The sequence below is a fragment of the Girardinichthys multiradiatus genome, chromosome 7 (assembly GCF_021462225.1).
Source record: "Girardinichthys multiradiatus isolate DD_20200921_A chromosome 7, DD_fGirMul_XY1, whole genome shotgun sequence".
NCBI classification, from domain to species: Eukaryota; Metazoa; Chordata; class Actinopteri; order Cyprinodontiformes; family Goodeidae; genus Girardinichthys; species Girardinichthys multiradiatus.
The window spans coordinates 23,631,749-23,656,727 of NC_061800.1; the positions used below are offsets into that span (position 1 = coordinate 23,631,749).

The 24,979-nt window shown below is 42.2% G+C and overlaps 1 protein-coding gene and 1 pseudogene across 1 annotated transcript; both read left to right on the forward strand.

Moving 5' to 3' along the window:
* Nucleotides 1–8,632: 8,632 nt before the first annotated feature.
* Nucleotides 8,633–13,291, forward strand: LOC124871783 (annotated as a pseudogene).
* A 4,887-nt stretch (nucleotides 13,292–18,178) lies between these two features.
* Nucleotides 18,179–19,585, forward strand: LOC124871022 (ribosyldihydronicotinamide dehydrogenase [quinone]-like). The gene is made up of 6 exons (XM_047369943.1): nucleotides 18,179–18,298; nucleotides 18,454–18,618; nucleotides 18,697–18,827; nucleotides 18,896–19,009; nucleotides 19,073–19,174; nucleotides 19,251–19,585. Exons 1-6 carry the CDS (start codon nucleotides 18,295–18,297, stop codon nucleotides 19,545–19,547), a joined length of 813 nt encoding a protein of 270 aa, XP_047225899.1. The 5' UTR covers nucleotides 18,179–18,294; the 3' UTR covers nucleotides 19,548–19,585.
* Nucleotides 19,586–24,979: the final 5,394 nt, after the last annotated feature.

A 24,979-nucleotide genomic window follows, 5' to 3' on the forward strand; every position in this document is an offset into this window, starting at 1 on the left:
CTGCAAAAGGATTCCCGACCAAGTATTGAGTGCATAACTGTACATGATTATTTGAAGGTTGGCGTTTTTTGTATTAAAAACACTTTTCTTTTATTCGTCGGATGAAATATGCTAATTTTGTGAGATAGGAATTTTGGGTTTTCATGAGTTGTATGCAAAAATCATCCGTATTAAGACAATAAAAGACCTGAAATATTTCAGTTAGTGTGCAATGAATCTAAAATATATGAATGTTAAATTTTCATCATTACATTATAGAAAATAATGAACTTTATCACAATATGCTAATTTTTTGAGAAGGACCTGTACAGACTTAGAGCACAAGATAATCAGCCAATCAAGATGAAGAAGTTGGCAGCACTGGGGAGTCCTGCTGGTCCTTTGAAGCCAGGGAACCACTTTTTTAAGGGGTGTTGAGATCGCTTAAGGGAAAAAAAGGTATCTGCTAATTGCATTTCACAAGGCGTTCACTATTGTTTCTTTGCATGTTCATTCACTCGGAATAGGGCACTGCCATGTGTTGTACACAGTGTAAGTACTGAAGAAAATAAATCCATGCATCAGCGCTGATGAATGACCCTGAAGATAGCATTAGATTCACTGCTTCAGTTTGAACATAAAGTTATTTTACTGTTTCTTATGAGTCTAGACTGCATTTGGGCATCTCCAGATAAAATCCTGAAACTGGTCAAACCTAAAGTTATTAATCTACATAAAACAAATTCTTGATGGATTGAGATTCATCAAGCATTTATTGTGTGTGTAGAAACAGAGATATAGTATTTTCTGTGTTGTTTTTTGCTGGCATCGGGACTACATTATACTGAGAGAGGAGTAAAAACTTCTACTGTTGTAAGCTGTGGCATGATGAGGTGAGTGGGCAGTATAGCAGAAGCTGCCTATAACTATGAACTATTAATAAGTGCCAAAGGTAATTATTAACAAAGTTAGTTATTAGGATCAAAAATACCAAGTCGGGGCACCACCTGATTATCAGGAGTTAATAGCCAAACAGCTGTCACTTTCTGTAAGTTATTATTTTATGAATACTTGCCTGGTGAGGTGTGGTATTACAGAACGACAGATGAATACGACTAAGACCAATAATAAGACTATAGAGACCAGTGTCCTTGGTAAAAACACAAGAGCAACAACCTGTTAAAAGGTGACCATGTCCAATTGTGTATTAGTTTGAGATTTGTTTTTCAATAAGAAACATAAAAATGGTTACAAACAATTGGGTGCAGCGCTGGTGGTGTAGGGGGTTAAGTGCGCGACCCGTGTCCGGAGGCTGTAGTCCTCGACGCGGCTGTCCTGGGTTTGAGTCCTGTCCCCAGCGACATTTGCCGCATGTCTTCCCCTCTCTCTCTGCCCCCATTTTCCTGTTGAGCTACTGTCAAAAAATAGTAAAATACTGGAAAAAAATAAAGGCCACTAGTGCTGCAAAAGAAATCTTAGAAAATAACAGTTACAAACAATTTGTTGTGTTTTAAGAGTATTTAAAAAAAACCTGTGTGGTATTTAGGGTGTCTCTTAGTTGTGATGCAGAGTTTGGTTGAAAGGTCCTAAAAGAATCAGTGGCATCCTGATTTAGCTGAAGAGTCACAGTATCTGAGAATGGAGATGCTGGAATTTAGTTTTACCTGAAGCCATGTATCTTTGTATGCTAATGAGTCACAAGGAAGATTTGCAGTAGTGTGACCTAGCTATTACCTCAAATGCTCAGCCAATTACAGAGAACACCGTCCGTGCCTGCTCTCAGGCGACAAGTAAATAAAAAGAGAGGCCTCCATGTAAATGTTCAGATGTTCTTATCAGTGCATTCTTTTGCTGTGACATCAAATACGCACAAGATTTCTCAGTCCTCTGCCCTGTTAACAATGCAAATCAGTGCTTCACTGTTAGCCACTGTCACAGTTCAGTGAACATCTCTTCATCATGTTGCCTGCAGGGCTTTTTTACTCAGGAAAACCTTCTTCAGTGAGACACAGAGTGAATTATCATCCTGAGGAGGACAGAGCAGTGAGAGTATAAGAAGATGGTAATAACACCCTGTAAAATAAATGTTTTAAAAGAGCAGTCATGTGTTTCAAAATTAAAAATGGCCACAAATACATAAAACAAGAAGCTTATATTTATAAAAATCTAAACACCAGTTTAAATAAAACAGTACATTTAAATATATGTGAAGGTACAAATAACAGTGTCTGAAATAAAGCAAAATTGTGTGAATTGTTAAACTGACAAGAAGTTTTCAAACTCTTAAACTTAATCTATTAAACTCTTAGAAACCTTCCTCGTTTTCTACACAACATCTTCCAAGCTGCTATATTTATAATTTTTATTTATTGTCATAAACTGTAATTTCGCTCAATACATTTGAAGTAGTTTTATGTTTTACCAATCTTGTCTTTCTTGATAATACTGAAGAAAACCAGTGTTTAAAGAAACATCCTTCAATGTGAAAAAACAGATCCTTCTCATAGTGCTGTATTGTTGTGCTTTAACATCAGGGAGTTCAAGTAACTTTTTCAACCACAGATGTTTCTTATATTTTTGAAGGCCATAATGAGGCAGCACATATTAATCTAATTGCAATCTACAGCTTTATATATATTTTTACAGGAGCATTGTATACAGTCCTCTGATCTTATAAATATCTGAGAAACATCATCCAAAAATGCTGCAGTAGGAGTTGTGACAAAATTTAAAAAGAGATTACAATTATCCTATTTTAACTTCTCCCCATAGGCACCCTGTTAAATCCAGAATAGAAATGAAAAATGTCCTTTTTCCATATAAATCCCTTAAAAATCAAGCTCCATCATACATTCGAGATCTGATATAGCTGCTCATACTCATACAAGTCAATGACTTGATGCAACGTTTTTACCAATTTTGAATAATACACCGAACTTGACTGTGTTTTTAATTAACTAGGATTGCATTGGATTGTATGTAACTGACTTTGAATCTGTCAACATGAGGGGACTGAATTGACTTTGCCGCTATATAAATTGTTCTATCTAAACACAGCACAGCCTCTCTACCGCTGAGGCTTCCTGGAGAGGTGCAGTCAGGAAGGATGGACCATCTAATCAGAAGTGTACTTTGATGCAGCTATGGCAGAGAGTTGACTGAGGAGGAAACATTACCAAATTTGGACTTTAACACAGACCTAAGTTACAATAATGGGTATTTTTTATATAAGCAAAATAGTCTGAGGTATAGGTGAGGAAAATAAAAACATTGATTATTTTAAGAAAGCCACTCTAATAGCTAAACCAATTTTGGGTAAATCATGCAATTCAACGGGTTGCTCCTCGCGGGACCCGGCCGGGCCAAGCCCGAACGAGAGACGCGAGGCCATCCCCCAGTGGGCCCACCACCTGCAGGGGGAACCGTGAGGGACCGGTGCAAAGAGGATTGGGTGGCGGACGAAGGTGGAGACCTCAACGGCCGATCCCCGGATGCTTAGGCTGGCTCTAGGGACGTGGAATGTCACCTCGCTGGGGGGGAAGGAGCCTGAGCTTGTGCGGGAGGTCGAGAGATATCGACTAGAAATAGTCGGGCTCGCCTCCACGCACAGCGTGGGCTCTGGAACCCATCTCCTTGAGAGGGGTTGGACTCTCTTCTACTCTGGAGTGGCCCACGGGGAGAGGCGGCGGGCTGGTATGGGTTTGCTTGTTGCCCCCCAGCTCAGCCGTCTCGTGTTGGGGTTTACCCCAGTGGATGAGAGGGTTGTATCCCTGCGCCTTCGGGTTGGGGAGAGGTCTCTGACTATCATTTCAGCCTACGGGCCGAGTGGTAGTGCAGAGTACCCTGCCTTCTTGGCGTCCCTGTCGGGGGTGCTGGATAGTGCCCCTCCCGGGGACTCCATTATTCTGCTGGGGGACTTCAACGCCCACGTGGGGAACGACAGTGACACCTGGAGAGGCGTGATCGGGAGGAATGGCCTCCCCGATCTGAATCCGAGTGGATCCATAAGGGTGTCCATCAGTGCACTTGGCACCAGGACACCCTAGGCAGGAGGTCGATGATCGACTTTGTTGTCGTATCATCAGACCTTCGGCCGCATGTTTTGGACACTCGGGTGAAGAGAGGGGCTGAGCTGTCCACTGATCATCACCTGGTGGTGAGTTGGATCCGCTGGAGGAGGAGAAAGCCGGACAGACTCGGCAGGCCCAAGCGCATAGTGAGGGTCTGCTGGGAACGCCTGGCGGAGCCCTCGGCCAGGGATGTATTCAACTCCCACCTCCGGGAGAGCTTCGACCAGATCCCGGGGGATGTTGGAGACATAGAGTCCGAGTGGACCATGTTCTCTGCATCTATTGTCGATGCTGCAGCCCATAGCTGCGGCCGTAAGGTCTGCGGTGCCTGTCGTGGCGGCAATCCCAGAACCCGGTGGTGGACACCGGCAGTAAGGGATGCTGTTAAGCTGAAGAAGGAGTCCTATCGGCTGTGGTTGGCTTGTGGGACTCCTGAGGCGGCTGACGGGTACCGTGAGGCCAAGCGTGCTGCGGCCCGGGCTGTGGCAGAGGCAAAAACTCGGGCCTGGGAAGAGTTCGGTGAGGCCATGGAGAAGGACTACCGGTTGGCCTCGAAGCGATTCTGGCAAACCGTCCGGCGCCTCAGGAGGGGGAAGCAGTGCTTTGCCAACACTGTTTATAGTGGGGGCGGGAGACTGCTGACCTCGACTGAGGACATTATCGGGCGGTGGAAGGAGTACTTCGAGGATCTCCTCAATCCTGCCATCACGCATTCCGTGGTGGAAACAGAGGCTGGGGACTCGGGGTTGGACTCTTTCATCACCCAGGCTGAAGTCACCGAGGTTGTTAAAAAGCTCCGCGGTGGCAAGGCTTCGGGGGTGGATGAGATCCGCCCTGAGTACCTCAAGTGTCTGGATGTTGTAGGGCTGTCATGGTTGACACGCCTCTTCAACATTGCGTGGCGGTCGGGGACAGTGCCTCTGGACTGGCAGACTGGGGTGGTGGTCCCCCTTTATAAGAAGGGGGACCGGAGGGTGTGTTCCAACTACAGGGGGATCACACTCCTCAGCCTCCCTGGTAAGGCCTATGCCAGGGTATTGGAGAGGAGAGTCCGACCGATAGTCGAACCTCGGCTTCAGGAGGAACAGTGTGGTTTTCGTCCCAGCCGTGGAACACTGGACCAGCTCTATACCCTCTACAGGGTGCTCGAGGGTTCATGGGAGTTTGCCCAACCGGTTCAGATGTGTTTTGTGGACCTGGAGAAGGCATTCGACTGTGTCCCTCGTGATGCCCTGTGGGGGGTGCTCCAGGAGTATGGAATCGGGGGCCCTTTATTAGGGGCCATCCGGTCCCTGTACGAGCGGAGCAGGAGTTTGGTCCGCATTGCCGGCACTAAGTCGGACCTGTTCCCAGTGCATGTTGGACTCCGGCAGGGCTGCCCTTTGTCGCCAGTCCTGTTCATAACTTTTATGGACAGGATTTCTAGACGCAGCCAAGGGCCGGAGGGGGTCTGGTTTGGGGACCAGTGGATTTCGTCTCTTCTTTTTGCGGATGACGTGGTCCTGCTGGCCCCCTCTAGCCAAGACCTACAGCATGCGCTGTGGCGGTTCGCAGCCGAGTGTGAAGCGGCTGGGATGAGGATCAGCTCCTCCAAGTCCGAGGCCATGGTACTCGACCGGAAAAGGGTGGCTTGTCCTCTTCAGGTTGGAGGGGAGTTCCTGCCTCAAGTGGAGGAGTTTAAGTATCTCGGGGTCTTGTTCACGAGCGAGGGAAGAATGGAGCGGGAGATCGACAGACGGATCGGTGCAGCTGCCACAGTAATGGGGGCGCTGTGCCGGTCCATTGTGGTGAAGAGAGAGCTGAGCCGAAAAGCAAAGCTCTCAATTTACTGGTCGGTCTACGTTCCTACCCTCACCTATGGCCATGAACTTTGGGTCATGACCGAAAGAACGAGATCACGGATACAAGCGGCTGAAATGAGCTTCCTCCGTAGGGTGGCCGGGCACTCCCTTAGAGATAGGGTGAGGAGCTCGGCCATCCGGGAGGAGCTCGGAGTAGAGCCGCTGCTCCTCCACATTGAGAGGAGCCAGTTGAGGTGGCTCGGGCATCTATACCGGATGCCTCCTGGACGCCTTCCTCGGGAGGTGTTCCAGGCACGTCCCACCGGGAGGAGGCCCAGGGGACGGCCCAGGACATGCTGGAGGGACTGTGTCTCTCGGCTGGCCTGGGAACGCCTTGGGCTCCCCCTGGAGGAGCTGGAGGAGGTGTCTGGAGAGAGGGACGTCTGGGCGTCTCTGCTGAGTCTGCTGCCCCCGCGACCCGGTCCTGGATAAGCGGAAGACGACGAACGAACGAACATACAATTCAATTGGGCAGCTGAAGTGAGCAGGAGAGCAGAGTCTTTGTAGGCTAAATGCCAAACCTAAGAGGTTTGTATCACTATAGTTTGCTTTTTCTCATTAGTTTTTGGCTCTTTTAATTGCACATTGTATAATTTCATTATAGTAATAAAACGGAAACAGCTTATGTACTTTTCAAGTAACTAAGGTGGAAATAAGGTTGAAGTTCATTTACAGCTGGAAAGCTTAATCAAATAATTACTGAAGCTGAACAACAAATAGACAAATAGATTTTAGTCCATCTTGAGTCTTCTCCTAAGCAATCTAACACCTGCCAATTTGTATGGCTGCCAGGCGGCCCTGCTGACTGCCAGCCAAAAGTCTCTCGGTAAATCCTGCAGCTCTGTTTACTTAACGGTCATTCTGGTGATTAGATCAGGAACGTTAATCTTTTAAAGGTTGCTATTTACATCCCTGCCTTGATTATTTTCCATCTGGGTACAGCTAGAATTGATGTTTGAACATCTGGATGGCTATAACTCACAGTGGATGTAAGCAGTGATTAGGCCATAAACAGTATTAAATCAAGACCTTGGCAATAACGGTTCATGTGAACTTTCGCCATCTACTGGTAAAAAGTTGAAAATGAAAACTGGACTAAGTAAGGGATGGTTCTGAGTCTTCTTAACTGTTAGTATTTTTTCTGCTTGAATTACGTGTTTTGTATCTGTTTTCCAGAGGAAAACGCTCATATGTGAATGTCTGCATAAAAAGCCAGCTTAGGAGTTGAGCTGTCACAGTCAAATGGCCTTGTTTTCATGCATACTTCCATGTATTTAAATAAGTACCTTGCTGTTCCTTGAAGGTCACATTCCTGCATGTTTTAGATGTTTCATGTTAACAGAAGCATATTAATGGTCCATTTCTTTGAAGTAGGTACTGTGAAGCAGAGAAATATCTTAATCATCATACAAGACATCAATTCTAAGATTAGAAACTGGGGTCAGCCAAAAAAACCAAAACCAGTGGTTCTCAGACTGTTAATCTCAAGTACCTATTTAGAGAGGAAATACTAAATATTCCAGCAACCAAAATATTTAAACATTTTTTAAACAATAGTATAACAGAACTTAGACTTTCACTATGTAATGTCAACAATAACAAAATAAGTAAAAAAAACAAACATTTGTATCTACTGGAACTGCATGATTGGTTGAAGGATGGATTCAATTGTGGGTTCCACTTTTAGTCAGAAGCTAAAAGTTTTAAATTTGAAGTTGAGATTCAGAGAGAAAACGTTGGACATTTTCTCACCAACCCTGACCTCAAATCAAATATGGCTGCTATAATATAGAGCATAGTGATTGCCAAAAGAAAAAAAAAAAAAAAGTTTATCTGCACTTGTGATGATTTGTGCCTTATGAAATCTTTGACAATTAAATAACAACCTCCATCAGTGAACATGTTGCCATTATTAATAAATTAAAAATACAAATTTTATACAAATTGCAGAGTAATACATTGGTATTAGCTTGTATTGCTATTGTTAGCTTGACAATTAAGCATAACAGTTAGCAAATCTTACTGGTTTTAAAGCTCGCAAATGGAACATGGCTGCATTTGATGTGATTCCCAAATCCAAATTTCAACTTCTGAGGTAAATGGATCACACCATAAAGAGCCACCAGCCCTTGTTTGTTGTTCAATTTCAGCCACTACAATCAGTACCACATCAGTACCACACAACCCATGATCCAGCATAGGAACTTGTACCACAGTTTGAGAACCATAGACCTCAACTAAATATTCTGCAGATGTAGAATATAACATTGTACAGAATAATTTCACTTGTGGCCACATGATGACGCTATTGCTCACTTTTTAAAAGTACACAGTCACCATATACAGTACATTACATGCTTGCAGTCAGAATCAGCTTAATTTACCAAATGTGTCCCTGCAGTGATTTATTCTGTGCATATAGTTGTACAGACAGTGCACAGATGGAAACATGGTGAAAAAAACAAAGCCAATATTAAGGCAACAGAACATCTGTGATTTAAATTAAAAGTGTATAAAATACTGAAATATTGGTCATGCATAGAAAAGTAACCACATTTCAGATTCTATCTGAATTCATCCTCTGACGCTGGTGACTGAATTGTGATGGTAATTGTTAAATGTCAGCACCTGACTAAGTTTGAGCAAGAGCCGAGGCATATATAAAGACAGCTGTCCACAATGTAGGCAGTGGTTTATTTCAAGTGATTTGGTGGTCCTGTAACATTTAGGTTCTTTGGTCAAAAAAAAAAAAAAAAAATGGGTAAGAAATTTCTTGTAGCTGTTGAGATTTTTGGTTTTTCTTTGTGATAAATAATGCTGTATTTGTAAGATAATGGTCACAAAATCTTTTTGTTTTTCTGTCCCGGTAGCAAAGAAAGTGCTGATTGTGTATGCTCACCAGAGCTCAGGATCATTTAATGCTGCAGCCAAAAACACTGCTGTGGAGGGTTTGACTGCTCAGGGCTGCACTGTGGAAGTCTGTGACCTATATGCTATGGGTTTTAAAGCCACCTCTACAGCTGAGGATATCAAGGGTATAAAGGAACACAGGTTGCTTTATTTAGAATCAGAATCAGAATCAGAAAAGCTTTATTGCCAAGTACGTTTTTGGACATACAAGGAATTTGTTTTGGCGTAGTCGGTGCAATACAATACAAATTAAACAGTATAAACATATCTACAATATAATATAAATATATGTGCACAGTTTTAAGTGAGTGAGAGTAAATATAGAGCAGTATAGGATGCAAGAGCAATACAACAGTGCAGGTGATCATTGTGCAAGTAAAGCAGTGCAAGTAAAGCAGTGCAAGTAAAGCAGGAGTCCAAGCTGAGCGTTAATGTAACGCATAGAGTTACAAGTTACAGGTGTCCTGTCAGCAAAAAAAAAGGGGGGGGGGGGCGGCGGGGTGAAGGGAGAGTGTCAGGGTGGTTTCTGGGCTTTGTTAACCAGGCTGGTGGCAGATGGGAAAAAACTGTTCTTGTGGCGTGAAGTTTTGGTCCGGATGGACCGCAGCCTCCTGCCAGAGGGGAGAGTCTCAAAGAGTCTGTGACCGGGGTGGGAGGGATCAGCCAGAATCTTCCCTGCCCGCTTCAGGGTCCTGGAGGTGTACATTTCCTGGAGCGACAGTAGACTGCAGCCAATCACCTTCTCAGCAGACCGAATGACACGCTGCAGCCTGCCCTTATCCTTGGCTGTAGCAGCGGCGTACCAGATGGTGATGGAGGAGGTGAGGATGGACTCAATGATGGCTGTGTAGAAGTGCACCATCATAGTCTTTGGCAGGTTGAATTTCTTCAGCTGCCGCAGGAAGAACATCCTCTGCTGGGCTTTCTTGATGAGGGAGCTGATGTTTGGCTCCCACTTGAGATCCTGGGAGATGATGGTTCCCAGGAAGCGGAAAGATTCCACAGTGTCAATTGTGGAGTCACAGAGGGTGATGGGGGCAGGTGGGGCTGGGTTCTGCCTGAAGTCCACAACCATCTCTACTGTCTTTAGAGCGTTGAGCTCAAGGTTGTTCTGGCTGCACCAGTCCAACAGATGGTCCACCTCCCATCTGTACGCAGACTCGTCACCATCAGAGATGAGTCCGATCAGGGTGGTGTCGTCCGCAAACTTGACTGACTGGAGGTGCAGCTGTTGGTGTACAGGGAGAAGAGCAGAGGAGAGAGAACGCAGCCTTGGGGGGAACCGGTGCTGATGGTCAGGGAGTCAGAGACGTGCTTCCCCAGCCTCACGCGCTGCTTCCTGTCAGACAGGAAGTCAGTGATCCACCTGCAGGTGGAGTCGGGCACACTCAGCTGGGAGAGCTTCTCCTGTAGCAGAACTGGGACGATGGTGTTGAAGGCAGAGCTGAAATCCACAAACAGGATCCTGTCATAGGTTCCTGTGGAGTCCAGGTGCCGGAGGATGAAGTGAAGGGCTAGGTTGACTGCATCATCTACAGACCTGTTGGCTCTGTAGGCAAACTTCAGGGGGTCCGGGAGGGGGTCGGTGATGTCTTTTAGGTGTGAGAGCACAAGGCGCTCAAAGGACTTCATCACCACAGAGGTCAGGGCGACGGGTCTGAAGTCATTAAGCCCTGTGGTCCTTGGCTTCTTGGGAACAGGGACGATGGTGGAGGACTTGAAGCAGGCTGGCACATGACATGTCTCCAGTGAGGTGTTAAAAATATCTGTGAAGACTGGAGACAGCTGATCAGCGCAGTGCTTCAGGTTGGCTGGTGAGACAGAATCCGGACCAGCAGCTTTCCGGGGGTTCTGACTCCTGAAGAGTTTGTTGACGTCCCTCTCCTGGATGGAAAGAGCCGTCCTCGGCGTGGGTAGGGGGCTGGTGGGGGGGAACTTCAGGGTGGGGGTTGGAGGTGCCAAGGCCCCTCTTGAGGTTGGGGAGGTGGGGGTGGTGGATTGTGGCTGCAGCTGTTGGGGGGCGTCATGGGGGATGGTTGCAGGACTGTCCCTTTCTCTTTCAAAGCGGCAGTAGAACTCCTTCAGGTCGTTGACGAGGCGTCAGTCGTTGATGGAGTGGGGGGCTTTCAGCTTGTAGTTGGTGATTTGCTTGAGCCCTTTCCAGACAGACGCAAAGTCGTTGGCTGAGAACTGGATTTGGAGCTTCTCAGAGTACAGTCGTTTGGCCTCTTTCACTGCCTTGCCAAACTTGTACTTAGCCTCTCTGTATATGTCTTTGTCCCCACTCCTGAAGGCCTCTTCCTTATCCAGTCTTAACCTTCTGAGTTTAGCTGTGAACCAGGGTTTGTTGTTGTTGTAACTCACCCTGGTGCATGATGGTACACAGCTGTCCTCACAGAAGCTGATGTAGGAAGTCACAGCCTCTGTGTACTCGTCCAGACTGTTGGTAGTAGTCCTGAACACATCCCAGTCTGTACAGCCTAAACACGCTTGGAGATTCTCCACAGCCTCACTGCTCCACTTCCTTGTCGTCCTCACAACAGGTTTGCAGAGCTTTAGTTTCTGCCTGTATGCAGGAATCAGGTGGACCATGATGTGGTCGGATTGGCCCAGTGCAGCACGTGGGACGGCGTGATAAGCGTCTCTGATGGTGGTGTAACAGTGATCCAGAATGTTGTCCTCTCTGGTCGGACATTTTATAAACTGTCTATATTTGGGGAGTTCGTGGGTCATATTACCTTTGTTAAAGTCACCAACGACGATAACTAAGGAGTCCGGGTTGGTCCGCTCCACACTCAGTATCTGGTCGGCGAGCATGCGCTGTGCAACCTGCACGTTAGCTTGCGGCGGGATGTAAAAACTGACCAGGATGAACGAAGCGAACTCACAGGGGGAATAGAAAGGCTTACAGTTTATGATGAAGGCTTCCAGGTCTGGAGAACAGTGCTGCTGAATCACTGTCACGTCGTTGCACCAACCACTGTTGAGGTAAAAACAGATTCCTCCACCTTTCGCTTTGCCGGAGAGTTCCGTGTCTCTGTCTGCTCTGTAGAGCTGGAATCCTGCCAGCTGCAGCGCAGAGTCCGGTATTAATCCACACAGCCACGTCTCCGTGAAGCACAAAACTGCCGATGAATAAAAGTCCCTGTTTTTCCCCAACAGCAGTTGTAGTTCCTCCATTTTGTTGGGAAGTGAGCGCACGTTAGAGAGAAATATTCCAGGTAACGGTGTTCGTAGTCCACGCTGGCGAAGACGTACCAGCACCCCAGCCCGTTTCCCTCTCTTCCGGCGTTTCACCGCGTGAACAAAGGTGAGCGCACCTTTGACCAGAATGTCCAAAAATTCCAGAGCAGTAGGCAGAAAAGTTGGAAATAACTCCTCTGGTGTAGTAGCCCTGATGTTCATGAGTTCTTCTCTGGTGAGAGCTCCGGGTACCATCACAGAAGACCGTTTTAAAGAAAAAAACAAAACAAAACAATGCGCACCAACAAGCCGAGGCGACCATCTGCGGCGCCATCTTGGCGCCGCAGATGGTCGCCAAGATGGCAGATAGAAGGCTTGTTTAGCACTAACAAACTTTCTTGCACAGGTGAAGTGATGAATGCTGAGAACTTCTGTTACATGAAGGAGACCAAACTTGCATGGGAGCAGGGAAACCTGTCGGATGACATTACAAAGGAGCAATCTAAGCTTACTGAGGCAGACCTGGTCATTTTTCAGGTAAAGCTCTCATGGTAGCACTGACTTGTGGTAAATTCATCACATGCTTATTGTGTTCACTCCTCTAGTTCCCCATGTACTGGTTTGGTGTTCCTGCCATCCTGAAGGGCTGGATTGACCGGGTGCTCACCAATGGCTTTGCCTTTTCTCAAGAGAAGCGCTACAGCCAGGGAATCTTCAAGTTGAGGGATTGAGGAAAGTTTTAATGGTATTCAAATGTCTTGTTAAAACGTGTTTCTTTCAGGACAAGAAGGCCATGCTGTCATTCACCACTGGGTCAATAGAATCAATGTTCAGCCCAACTGGTATTAATGGAGACATGCATGTTACACTGTGGCCACTGCAGGTATTGTACTTGACATGAACTGGTAAGATTAAACAAGGAATCAGGTGGAAACAAAGCAATTCACTTTTCTCTGCAGAATGGCATCCTGCACTACTGTGGCTTCCAGCTTCTGACTCCTCAGACCAGCTTCTGCTGCAGCTGAAGATCGCAAGAGCATGCTGGAGAGCTGGAGCACATGACTGCAAGGCCTACTGGAGGAAAAGCCCCTGTCCTTCATTCCCTTGGACTGCTTTGATAAGGCTTTCCAGTTGAAGCCTGACATCCACGAGAAGCACGCCAACAAGGTGTTTGGGCTGACGGTGGGCATCCACCTCAACAAGCCACTGCCCCCTCACAGCCAGATGAAGGCTGGATGCTGATCTTATTTTTCTTGCCTTCTATATTCAAATAAAGCTGCTTTAATCATGCTTTGGCATTAATTTGAAGCTGAAGAGTTTTCTAATTCTGTATACACAAAGAGTGTAAAATGGTTCACATCTCGTTATTGCAACCATGGTATCTAAAATGGGAAGTGCTAGCTTTCTATGTAAATGGCAATAAAATCCTGTTCTGAGGTACAAAGTCTTCGAGTTGGGGAAACCACATCCTATTGAAGCTCTGCAGCAACAGAGCTGGTGCAACCATGTCAGAAGTGACCAATTTACTTACCAGGGTAATTTAAAAAATGTTTTTTTTTTCTTCCACTGTCTCAACTGACTGTTTAATCACCATTACTGGTTTGACTACCATTAGACTTGTCTACTGTGCAATGGCTCACCCACACCAGGAAAATGCTGCCTTTTAACTTAAGTACAGACTTAGTTAAGACTTGCTGACTAATGCAGTTTAAGTTAAGGTTTTGTATTAAGATTATTGAATTTTATTAACTGGACCCCAGGAAGATTGGTAAACACTCTGAAAACTAATGGGGCTCCTAATAAACAAAACTTAACATCAAATAGCTTGTTTTGATATTCGTTGCATTGTATCATTTGTAAGTTGCTTTGGATAAAGTGTCTATCAAAGGCATAAAGATATATTTTCAAAACACAAGTCAGTAATTATAAGGGGTTGATTGCTGTAATACCAATAAAGATTTTTCCATTGATTATTGGGAATGATAATTTTGTACTTGCCAGTTTTATTCAAATGAAATAAAAAGCATTAAGCTACACTCCTAGCATGTTATCTTTTGAGAGGCTAATAAAAAAAAAAAAAAAACTTTTTCATTTAATGAAAAATTATTTCTAATCTAAATCTGCCATCTTTACATGCTTAAAACTATTTCGAGTATACAGTGCTGTTTTGCAAATAACACCCCCCTGCCAGATATATATTGACATATCTATATGTTGATATATCTATATCGACATATAGATGTATATCTATATACATCGATAAATATATGTTCTCATTTGTAGAGTTATGCTAGTTACCGTTCTTCTACTTGGAAAAAACTAACACGTATTCATAGTCTGAAACATTTTTGCGTTTAGATTATGAGACATATTTGTCAAAGAGCAGCTGAGGAAGTGATGAATGCTGATTGACAACACCTGAGTTAGCTTGAACCCAAACAGTTCAGGCATATCAGTTGTACCATTAAATAAAAGCTGGTTTATTCAGAAGTTCAAGGGTTGTGTGGGGTTTTGTCTTTCAAAAATAAAAATCTATAAAATAGTTTTTAATAAAGGAGTGGATGAAATGTAAGAATGGCCTTAAAGCAGCTTTATAAGAGGACATTTGGAAGTAAAGACTAGGGGACTGGCATTAAAGTAAATACCTGATCTGTGAAATTAGAATTTAAGACGCCATGCACTAAGGTTTTCTGACGCTGGGCTTAATTGCATGGTACAGATGAACTTTTAGTACCTCAATAGGCAACCAACACCAACTAGTAGTTGGCGTCAGAAGTCCTGTCAACTACCCTAATGACTTTACTGTGCTTGATCGGTCTGAACCCCAGAGCATCTACAGGGTATTGTCAAAAGGAAGTGACACCAGACCCAACAATGGAGAAGGCGGCTAAAACAACCTGGGCCTGAATTCACATTTTGGTGAATTAGTTGGAAAAATTCATAGTCTGAAATATTTTTCACGCTTCGATTATGAGACATAATTGTCAAAGAACAGCTGAGGAAGTCTTCTTCTTCTGTCTTTATAATGGCGGTTAGCAAACAACGAAATTGATGCATTTCTGCCACCTACTGGTATGGAGTGTGGACCAGAATGTCTCTCAGGAATTAAAATCTATTGTACAGCTGTTATTTTTAGGTAATGAAATATTACCCGATAAATGTTACTTTTTGAGTTACTTCTAAATAAATCAACTAAATCTAATGTAACTCTAATTCTATTTAAATTTTGAATTAATTCCCTCTCTTCCTCATATTTTTTACAGTGCAACATAACATGCTCTATGGTTTCAACTATTCCACAGTATTCACATTTACCATTACAATGTTTCCCTAAAATACAAAGAGTACTATTTAACCCAGTATGCCCAAATCTTAGACGAGAAATAATTGTTTCTTCCCTCCTTGCCCTTTCTGTTCTTCTCATTTCTCCAATCTTCTCTTGAATTTTATAAAACCAACGTCCTTTCTTTTCTTTCTCCCTTTCCTTTTGTCATTTTTCCTTCATTTTCTGTTTAACATTTTTATTTCTGTTTTACTAACATTAATAACTAAATCTACTGATTAATTTCTAACAGCTTCCTTTGCTGCCCTATTTACCAATTCATTTCCTTTAACACTATAACGTGCTGGTATCCATAAAAAATGTATCATTAAACCCATCATATTTATTCTATATAATGTCAGACTAAGCATATGTTTTAGTCCATATTTTCAAAGGTCCAAAAGCATCCCTAAAATAAATGCATTTTTTTTACCATTTTATTGGAAGTGAATTCTGTTATATTTGTATAGTTCTGTTTGCCAATTTTGTACTGTTTACAGAGGTTATTATTAGTGTTTAACAATGTTTTTTACTTGAATCTGTTTTTAGTTTGTTTATGCTGTTATGTTGTCCAGGCCTTGCTGAAGAAAGGGTTATAGCTCAATAGGACTATGGCTAAATAAAGACTGTCTAAACTTCCCTCTTACTGATAAATTTCTAACAGCTTCCTTTGCTGCCCTATTTACCAATTCATTTCCTTTAACACCATAATGTGCTGGAATCCATAAGAAATTTATCATTAAACCCATCATATTTATTCTATATAAAGTCTGTTGAATTTGTATTAAAATATCTGGCCTGCTTTCTGAATGATTCTACTGTAAACTAACTAATGATGAACTAGAATCTGAACAAATTACTGATTTTAATGGTCTTATTTCTTCAACCCATTGAATGGCTAATAATATTGCAATCATTTCTCCTGTATATACTGAAAGTCCATCATTTATTCTTTTCCTTATTTTAACATTGAACTCTGGTACTATGAAAGCTACTCCAACTTTATTTAATATATTTTTAGAAGCATCCGTATAAAAGTGAACATAACCAAAATATTTATTGATATCATCTTGTACTATATGTGAATTTAAAATAAATTCCTTATCCTCATTTCTCCTTTTCATCAAAGTAAGGTCTACCATGGCATCTTGAATTATCCAAGGCTGTATCACTGATAATGGAACTGTTTGACTTATATTAACCTGATCTATTTTAAATTCTGTTATTTTCTTATTCACAATCCATCCAAACTTCTGATATCTTTTATCTATTTTTCCAAGCAAGGTTTTATTGTTTTTTGGGTTGGATGATCCTGTCTATTACCTTTTAAATTAGCCCAATAATTTAATAGTAATTGTTCCCTTCTAATTTTAAGTGGCATTTTTCCCATTTCAACCAATAACGACAATGTTGGAGTAGTTTTAATTGCTCCTGTACATAATCTCAATGCTAAATATTGAATACGATCTAATTTTTGTAAATTTGTGTCTGCTGCTGAATTATAAACAATGCTTCCATAATCTAATACTGATCTAATTAATCCTGTATATATAGCCTTAAGTGCTATCCTATCTGCCCCCCAATCACTACCAGTTAAACACCTCATAATATTTAATACCCTCTTGAATTTGTCTAAAACTTTCCGAATGTGCACATTCCATGTAATTCTTTCATCAAACCACACCCCTAGAAATTTAAATTGTTTCACTTTTTCTATTTCTCGGTTATATAACTTTAATTTAAGATTATCACCAATTTTTTCCCTTGTAAAGAACATTGTTTTAGTCTTGACAACTAAAAATTTATATCCCCATTTATAGGACCATTTTCAACTTTAGAAATAGCTTCTTGCATCTTTTTAGTAATAAACTCTACATTTCTTCCTCTCTTCCACATTGCTCCATCATCAGCAAAAAGAGATCATTCCATCCCATTATCTATATTTTGAAACACATAATTTATCATGAATGAAAATAATAAAGAACTTATACTTCCTTGTGGAGTACCATTTTCAACAATGTATTTCTCGGAATAATGATTTCCCATTCTTACTTGTATTTTTCTTCAAGTCAGAAAATCTTTTATCCATCTGTACATCCTTCCTGTAATACCTATCTTTCTAATTTTAATTGGGGCCTGCCATAGCAAAGCATAGGAGAACATTGCATTGGATTGCTTCATTTATTGTTTTCAACAGTTTTGTTACCTGATTCACCTCCACATCCTGAATGCTCTTTTTACTTTTTTCTAGATCTTCATTCATTACTTTCTTTTCTCCTAAAATCCTTTTTTCCCTCACAGATTTTCTACAAATGCTTTCAATATTCAAAGCTTTGTTTTTCTGTTCTTCTGTTTTACAAATGACCAATACACTCCCATCTCTAAATGTTTTGGCAAAAGAAATATCTCCAATCTTCTTTTAAAGCTCTCTTGATAATGCAGTCTGACCAATCTGAATGTTCTCATCTTCTTCTTTAAATTTAAGAATAACTTTGAATTCCTCTCTAATGATCTTCTTTTGGACTACAGGGATTCCTTCATCTGAACAGTTTTCTTCCAAAGTTATTTTACTGACTTGTGTCCCAAACAAACATTCATTTTCTCATCTGATTCTTCCTCTCCTTCTGCCACTAACAACCTGAGACCAATCACTCAAATCCATATCGTCTTCATCGTCCTCTACCTGAGTCACCAATTCCAATCCAGTCACAAACCAGTTTATGCCAAACTGCTTTTCTTTTTCGTCCAACACACTTTCCGCAATGAATTCAGCTACTACCAATCTGTCCAGTTGTCTAGAAACCGCCCACACCACTGCCACCCCAGCTGAGGAAGTGATGAATGCTGATTGACAACACCTGAGTCAGCTTGAACCCAAACAGTTCAGGTGTATAAAAGCAGCAGAAAGACATTTGGTGCATGGTAAGCATCATTGAACTAGCTTTTTTCTTTTTAGTTGATCACACTTGGCTGAGCTACTGAGTCTAAAATGGGTAATGTAGTTGAAAGTTTTATTCATTCAAATGTTCACTGTGCGTGTGGAAATTCCAGTTTTAATCTCTGTGGGGCTGGAGTTGCTGGTTTTGGCAAATATTTGAAATGTGTCTGGCCTGATTGGCATTAATTCTTGTCTTTCATGTCTTTGCAGCAAAGAAAGTGCTGATTGTGTACGCTCACCAGAGCTCAGGATCATTTAATGCTGCAGCCAAAAACACTGCTGTGGAGGTTCTGACTGCTCAGGGCTTCACTGTGGAAGTCTCTGACTTATATGCTATGGGTTTTAAAGCCAGTGCTACAGCTGAGGACATCAAGGGTATAAAGGAACATGGGTTGCTTTTATTATTTTATTATTTAGGAGGCTTGTTTAGCACTAACAAACTTTCTTGCACAGGTGAAGTGATGAATGCTGAGAACTTCTGTTACATGAAGGAGACCAAACTTGCATGGGAGCAGGGAAAACTGTCAGATGACATTACAAAGGAGCAATCTAAGCTTACTGAGGCAGACCTGGTCATTTTTCAGGTAAAGCCTTCATGGTAGCACTGATTTGTGGTAAATTCATCACATGCTTATTGTGTTCACTCCTCTAGTTCCCCATGTACTGGTTTGGTGTTCCTGCCATCCTGAAGGGCTGGATTGACCGGGTGCTCACCAATGGCTTTGCCTTTTCTCAAGAGAAGCGCTACAGCCAGGGAATCTTCAAGGTGAGAGATTGAGGAAGGGTTTTAATTGTATTCAAATGTTTTGTTAAAACATGTTTCTTTCAGGACAAGAAGGCCATGCTGTCATTCACCACTGGGTCACTAGAATCAATGTTCAGCCCAACTGGTATTAATGGAGACATGCATGTTACACTGTGGCCACTGCAGGTATTGTACTTGACATGAACTGGTAAGATTAAACAAGGAATCGGGTGGAAACAAAGCAATTCACTTTTCTCTGCAGAATGGCATCCTGCACTACTGTGGCTTCCAGGTTCTGACTCCTTGGATCTTCTGGGCGCCAGCTTCTGCTGCAGCTGAAGATCGCAAGAGCATGCTGGAGAGCTGGAGCACACGACTGCAAGGCCTACTGGAGGAAAAGCCCCTGTCCTTCATTCCCTTGGACTGCTTTGATGAGAAGACTTTCCAGTTGAAGCCTAATGTCTACGAGAGGCATGCAAGCAAGACGTTTGGGGTGACAGTGGGCATCTACCTCAACAAGCCACTGCCCCCTCACAGCCAGAAGAAGGCTGGATACTGATCGGTTGTACCATTAAATAAAAGCTGGTTTATTCAGAAGTTCAAGGGTTGAGGGGTTTTGTCTTTCAAAAGTAAAAATCTATAAAATTAATAAAGCGGTGGATAAAATGTAAGAATGGACTTAAAGCAGCTTTATAAGACATTTGGAAGTAAAGACTAGAGAACTTAATTTTCCAGCAGTACTTGCCTCCTGCCCATACTGCCAAAGGTACTACAATGGTTGAATGACTTTACTGTGCTTGATCGGTCTGAACCACAGAGCATCTACAGGATATTGTCAAAAGGAAATGATACCAGACCCAACAATGCAGAATGCTGCTAAAGCAACCTGGGCTGTATTTACAAAAATATGGCTCCTAGTGATGTCATTCTAAGAAAAAAAATCTCAGCTTCTTGAATTTTCCCTCGGTGAAATGATTCATGACGCATCTAAGGCCTTAAGAGGGTGCCTAACGTGAGATGTTGAGAGTAGTGAGGACTTGTGAGCTTAAGAGTGTCTTAAGCAGAGAAGATGGCAGAAAAATTCTCCATACAATGAACAGTGAATCAAATCTGGCTTAATTGCACAGGGATCCACCCCCTTAGTAGATGAATAAATGAGCACATAAACTTCTATAAAAATCATTAATATAGAGAACTTTAATTTCCCTTAAGTGGCAGAACAAATTAAATGTGCATTGCTAATAAGGTAATAGGGAAGATAAATAATAGAAACATAACTATGAATAAAAAGTGAACAAAATGACATTGTACAAATTACAGGTCCTTCTCAAAATATTAGCATATTGTGATAAAGTTCATTATTTTCCATAATGTCATGATGAAAATTTAACATTCATATATTTTAGATTCATTGCACACTAACTAAAATATTTCAGGTCTTTTATTGTCTTAATACGGATGATTTTGGCATACAGCTCATGAAAACCCAAAATTCCTATCTCACAAAATTAACATATTTCATCCGACCAATAAAAGAAAAGTGTTTTTAATACAAAAAACGTCAACCTTCAAATAATCATGTACAGTTATGCACTCAATACTTGGTTGGGAATCCTTTGGCAGAAATGACTGCTTCAATGCAGCATGGCATGGAGGCAATCAGCCTGTGGCACTGCTGAGGTCTTATGGAGGCCCAGGATGCTTCGATAGTGGCCTTTAGCTCATCCAGAGTGTTGGGTCTTGAGTCTCTCAACGTTCTCTTCACAATATCCCACAGATTCTCTATGGGGTTCAGGTCAGGAGAGTTGGCAGGCCAATTGAGCACAGTGATACCATGGTCAGTAAACCATTTACCAGTGGTTTTGGCACTGTGAGTAGGTGCCAGGTCGTGCTGAAAAATGAAATCTTCATCTCCATAAAGCTTTTCAGCAGATGGAAGCATGAAGTGCTCCAAAATCTCCTGATAGCTAGCTGCATTGACCCTGCCCTTGATAAAACACAGTGGACCAACACCAGCAGCTGACACGGCACCCCGGACCATCACTGACTGTGGGTACTTGACACTGGACTTCTGGCCTTTTGGCATTTCCTTCTCCCCAGTCTTCCTCCAGACTCTGGCACCTTGATTTCCGAATGACATGCAGAATTTGCTTTCATCCGAAAAAAGTACTTTGGACCACTGAGCAACAGTCCAGTGCTGCTTCTCTGTAGCCCAGGTCTGGGGAATGTGGCACCTGTAGCCCATTTCCTGCACACACCTGTGCACGGTGGCTCTGGATGTTTCTACTCCAGACTCAGTCCACTGCTTCCGCAGGTCCCCTAAGGTCTGGAATCGGCCCTTCTCCACAATCTTCCTCAGGGTCCATTCACCTCTTCTCGTTGTGCAGCGTTTTCTGCCACACTTTTTCCTTCCCACAGACTTCACACTGAGGTGCCTTGATACAGCACTCTGGGAACAGCCTATTCGTACAGAAATTTCTTTCTGTGTCTTACCCTCTTGCTTGAGGGTGTCAATAGTGGCCTTCTGGACAGCAGTCAGGTCGGCAGTCTTACCCATGATTGGGGTTTTGAGTGATGAACCAGGCTGGGAGTTTTAAAGGCCTCAGGAATCTTTTGCAGGTGTTTAGAGTTAACTTGTTGATTCAGATGATTAGGTTCATAGCTCGTTTAGAGACCCTTTTAATGATATGCTAATTTTGTGAGATAGAAATTTTGGGTTTTCATGAGCTGTATGCCAAAATCATCCATATTAAGACAATAATAGATCTGAAATATTTCAGTTAGTGTGCAATGAATCTAAAATATATGAATGTTAAATTTTCATCATGACATTATGGAAAATAATGAACTTTATCACAATATGCTAATATTTTGAGAAGGACCAGTATATCATTTACAGACTGTAAAATACTTTAAAAAATCTTGGAAAAAATTGGAAAAATTCAAAATATATAAAAACCGTAGGTACAGTTCAAAAATCTAGACACTATATACATAGAAGGAAGATGTAAATGACGTGAAGTATTTGCTGTATTGTACATGTCAGTAGCCATAGCTTAAATGGTTATCTACAACACTCCCCATCTGTGGAGAAGTTCTCTGGTGTTCTGCTATCTCCTCTCTAGCTTCTGATTGCGGCAGGTACCAGAGTTGCTCACATTCCAGCCTGGTGTTGAAAGCAGAGGGATTATCACATTGATCTGCCCAGGAATGCCTGTTTGTTCACACCAAATCTACCTTTCAACACCCCCCTCTTCAGGCTCTGCTCCTCTGTTCAGTTCAGTTTTCTCCACTTTTTTTCTCCATTTTGTTTTGGTAATGTTACCAAACTAAACCTCATTATACAAGAAAGATAGAGTAAAATGCTTAATTTTAATATTAATATGAAATTAATATGGTACAGATGCAGTATGAAAACAACCAGCATGGTGAGTAAACATAAACAAATCAAAATAATGTTATTGCTGTGTAGCAGTTAATCTAATCTTGCTAAGTTTTATTATCATGATTTGCTGATGAATCTCATCTAAATTGTATCATCGGTTAATTTCTCTCCATTGATTACTAGGAGTGCATTTGTTTTTTTGTTGTTTTTTTGCAACAACAAATCACAGCTCTTAGAAGACGCTGTCACTCCTAGCAACGGGTCAACCACACCTCACTAAGATAGGAAGTTCTGTCCTCTCCTTGCTCAGAGTCGCTCTCAGTAGTGAGCTGAATCACTCTGAAGCTAGGACTCCTTGCAAAGGTTTTTTAGGCTAAGATATGAGCTCTCTGAAAGGACTCTGAGAATCGTTGTGAATACGAGCCCAGGTTTTTTATTACACTTTAGCAGAACCTCGTGATGATCTTTGTGATCTTATGTAATCAAATTTTAAAACAGTTTTGGGTTTCCACTATCTGTAAGCTATAGTCATCAGCATACAGCATTACAAGAAAAAAAAAAATATTTCACTGTGTGTAATGAATCTGAGTTTCACTTTATGAAATAACAAAAATTAAGCTTTTTCACAATATTCCTATCTTTATAGCTGTACTTGTATTGAGATGACCTCAGACTGATTCAGCTATTGAAGGCACCAGTTCAGACTAAGCATATGTTTTAGTCCATATTTTCAAAGGTCCAAAAGCATCCCTAAAATAAATGCATTTTTTTACCATTTTATTGGAAGTGAATTCTGTTATATTTGTATAGTTCTGTTTGCCAATTTTGTACTGTTTACAGAGGTTATTATTAGTGTTTAACAATGTTTTTTACTTGAATCTGTTTTTAGTTTGTTTATGCTGTTATGTTGTCCAGGCCTTGCTGAAGAAAGGGTTATAGCTCAATAGGACTATGGCTAAATAAAGACTGTCTAAACTTCCCTCCTACTGATACATTTCTAACAGCTTCCTTTGCTGCCCTATCTACCAATTCATTTCCTTTAACACCATAATGTGCTGGTATCCATAAAAGATTTATCATTAACCCTCTGTTGTCCTCATTTTCTGTATACACCCTGTGTCCTCTGGGTCAAAATGACCCGTCTTCACTAAACCCCCAATATAAACAGCTTAATTGAATTTTAAACACCAACTTTCATCTTGCATATTGTCATTGAGCTCAAAATGTGTGAATACTTGAGTTTTCCCTCTTCACTTGAATTTCTATAGCTTAAGAAAAGAAAACTAAATGTGCAAAAAGGAGTTTTGAATACATTTTTATTCATCCCAATGACTCAGTTTCATTTTTTTTTCTCCAGTGAACAGTTTAAGACAATGTACAATACAAAAATATAAAAAATAACATAACCCATTCAACTAATTAGCACATGTAGGGCAGTATACAAGTGCACAGCCCTTGCAGATATATTTCTTACACCTGCAGCACACAGTATGTGTTTTACAGTCCTTCCTTTGAGGGCAGAACTGACATCTCTTCCTCTTACTTGCCCTAGCTGGGGAAGTGGCTGTGGTAGATGGATCCTCAGGTTGATCAGGAGCTTCTGCACTCTGAATAGCTTTCACAACTGCTGCTGAGGGCTCAGTGTGGGGACATGCTTCCTTCTTTCAATGAGTGGAGTTACAAGTGCCTTTCCTAGCTGCTCCAGGAACAACCTCCTCTTGTTCTGCTTATGAGACATCCAGGTTGGGTTGATCTCTCTCCAAATCACAAAGGCATTGTAGGTTGAAACATCAATGATGTTATGAAGATGACCAGGGGCCAGCAGCCAGTCATTCTTCTGCAGCTATATGTTCCAATCACCTTATCCAGGTTGTCCACACCTCCTTTGTTGCGGTTGTAGACTAGGATGATGATTGGCTTCCTGTCCTCACGATCGCTAATGTCACCGTCTGTGTGCAGTGTGCTCAGAAGAACTACATTCTTGTTTTTCTTTGCGAGGTAGGAAACTGGAGTGGTGTTGGGCGTGAAGGCAAACTTTGAGGAGAAGACCTCTCTCCTTTGACGCAAGCAATGCAGGTGGGAGCTCAGGCTTATTCTTTCGAACTGTACCAACCACGGTGATCTTCCTCTTCAGGAGCTGCTGTCTGAGTTCATAAGAGGTGAAGAAATTGTCACGTCACATTGTGACCCCTCAGTCCCTCTGTCACATCAAGCACAACTTGCATCCCCTGGTTCTTCTCTGGGCATCCACTGGTCGGATTCCCAGTATAGACTTGCATTTTCCAAGCATAGCTTGATTTGGCATCGCAAGCCACCCATGACTTGCTGGCTTGCTGGGCATATACTGCCAGAAAGGACAACGACCTTTGGACAAAAGACATTAGCATCAGATTAGTATCAGTGTCACAGAAAACAGTCAAAGAAATCAATAGTGAAAATCACTTTTATTACAAATATGAAAACAGATTACCTCTAAATGGAACCAGTTGCTCCTCCACTGTTACGTCCGGACCTGGATCGTAGAGGTAGGGCAGCCGCTCCACCCACTTGTCCCATACCTCTCTTATGGCTGCAAGTTTGTCTGTCACACGTCTTGCTGGTCTTGA

What these genes read in the sequence shown, in the direction of transcription:
- LOC124871022 (XM_047369943.1), top strand. An exon ending in CAGACCTGGTCATTTTTCAG is followed by an intron (nt 18,828 to 18,895) that starts GTAAAGCCTTCA and finishes TCACTCCTCTAG; the next exon opens with TTCCCCATGTACTGGTTTGG. An exon ending in ACAGCCAGGGAATCTTCAAG is followed by an intron (nt 19,010 to 19,072) that starts GTGAGAGATTGA and finishes TGTTTCTTTCAG; the next exon opens with GACAAGAAGGCCATGCTGTC.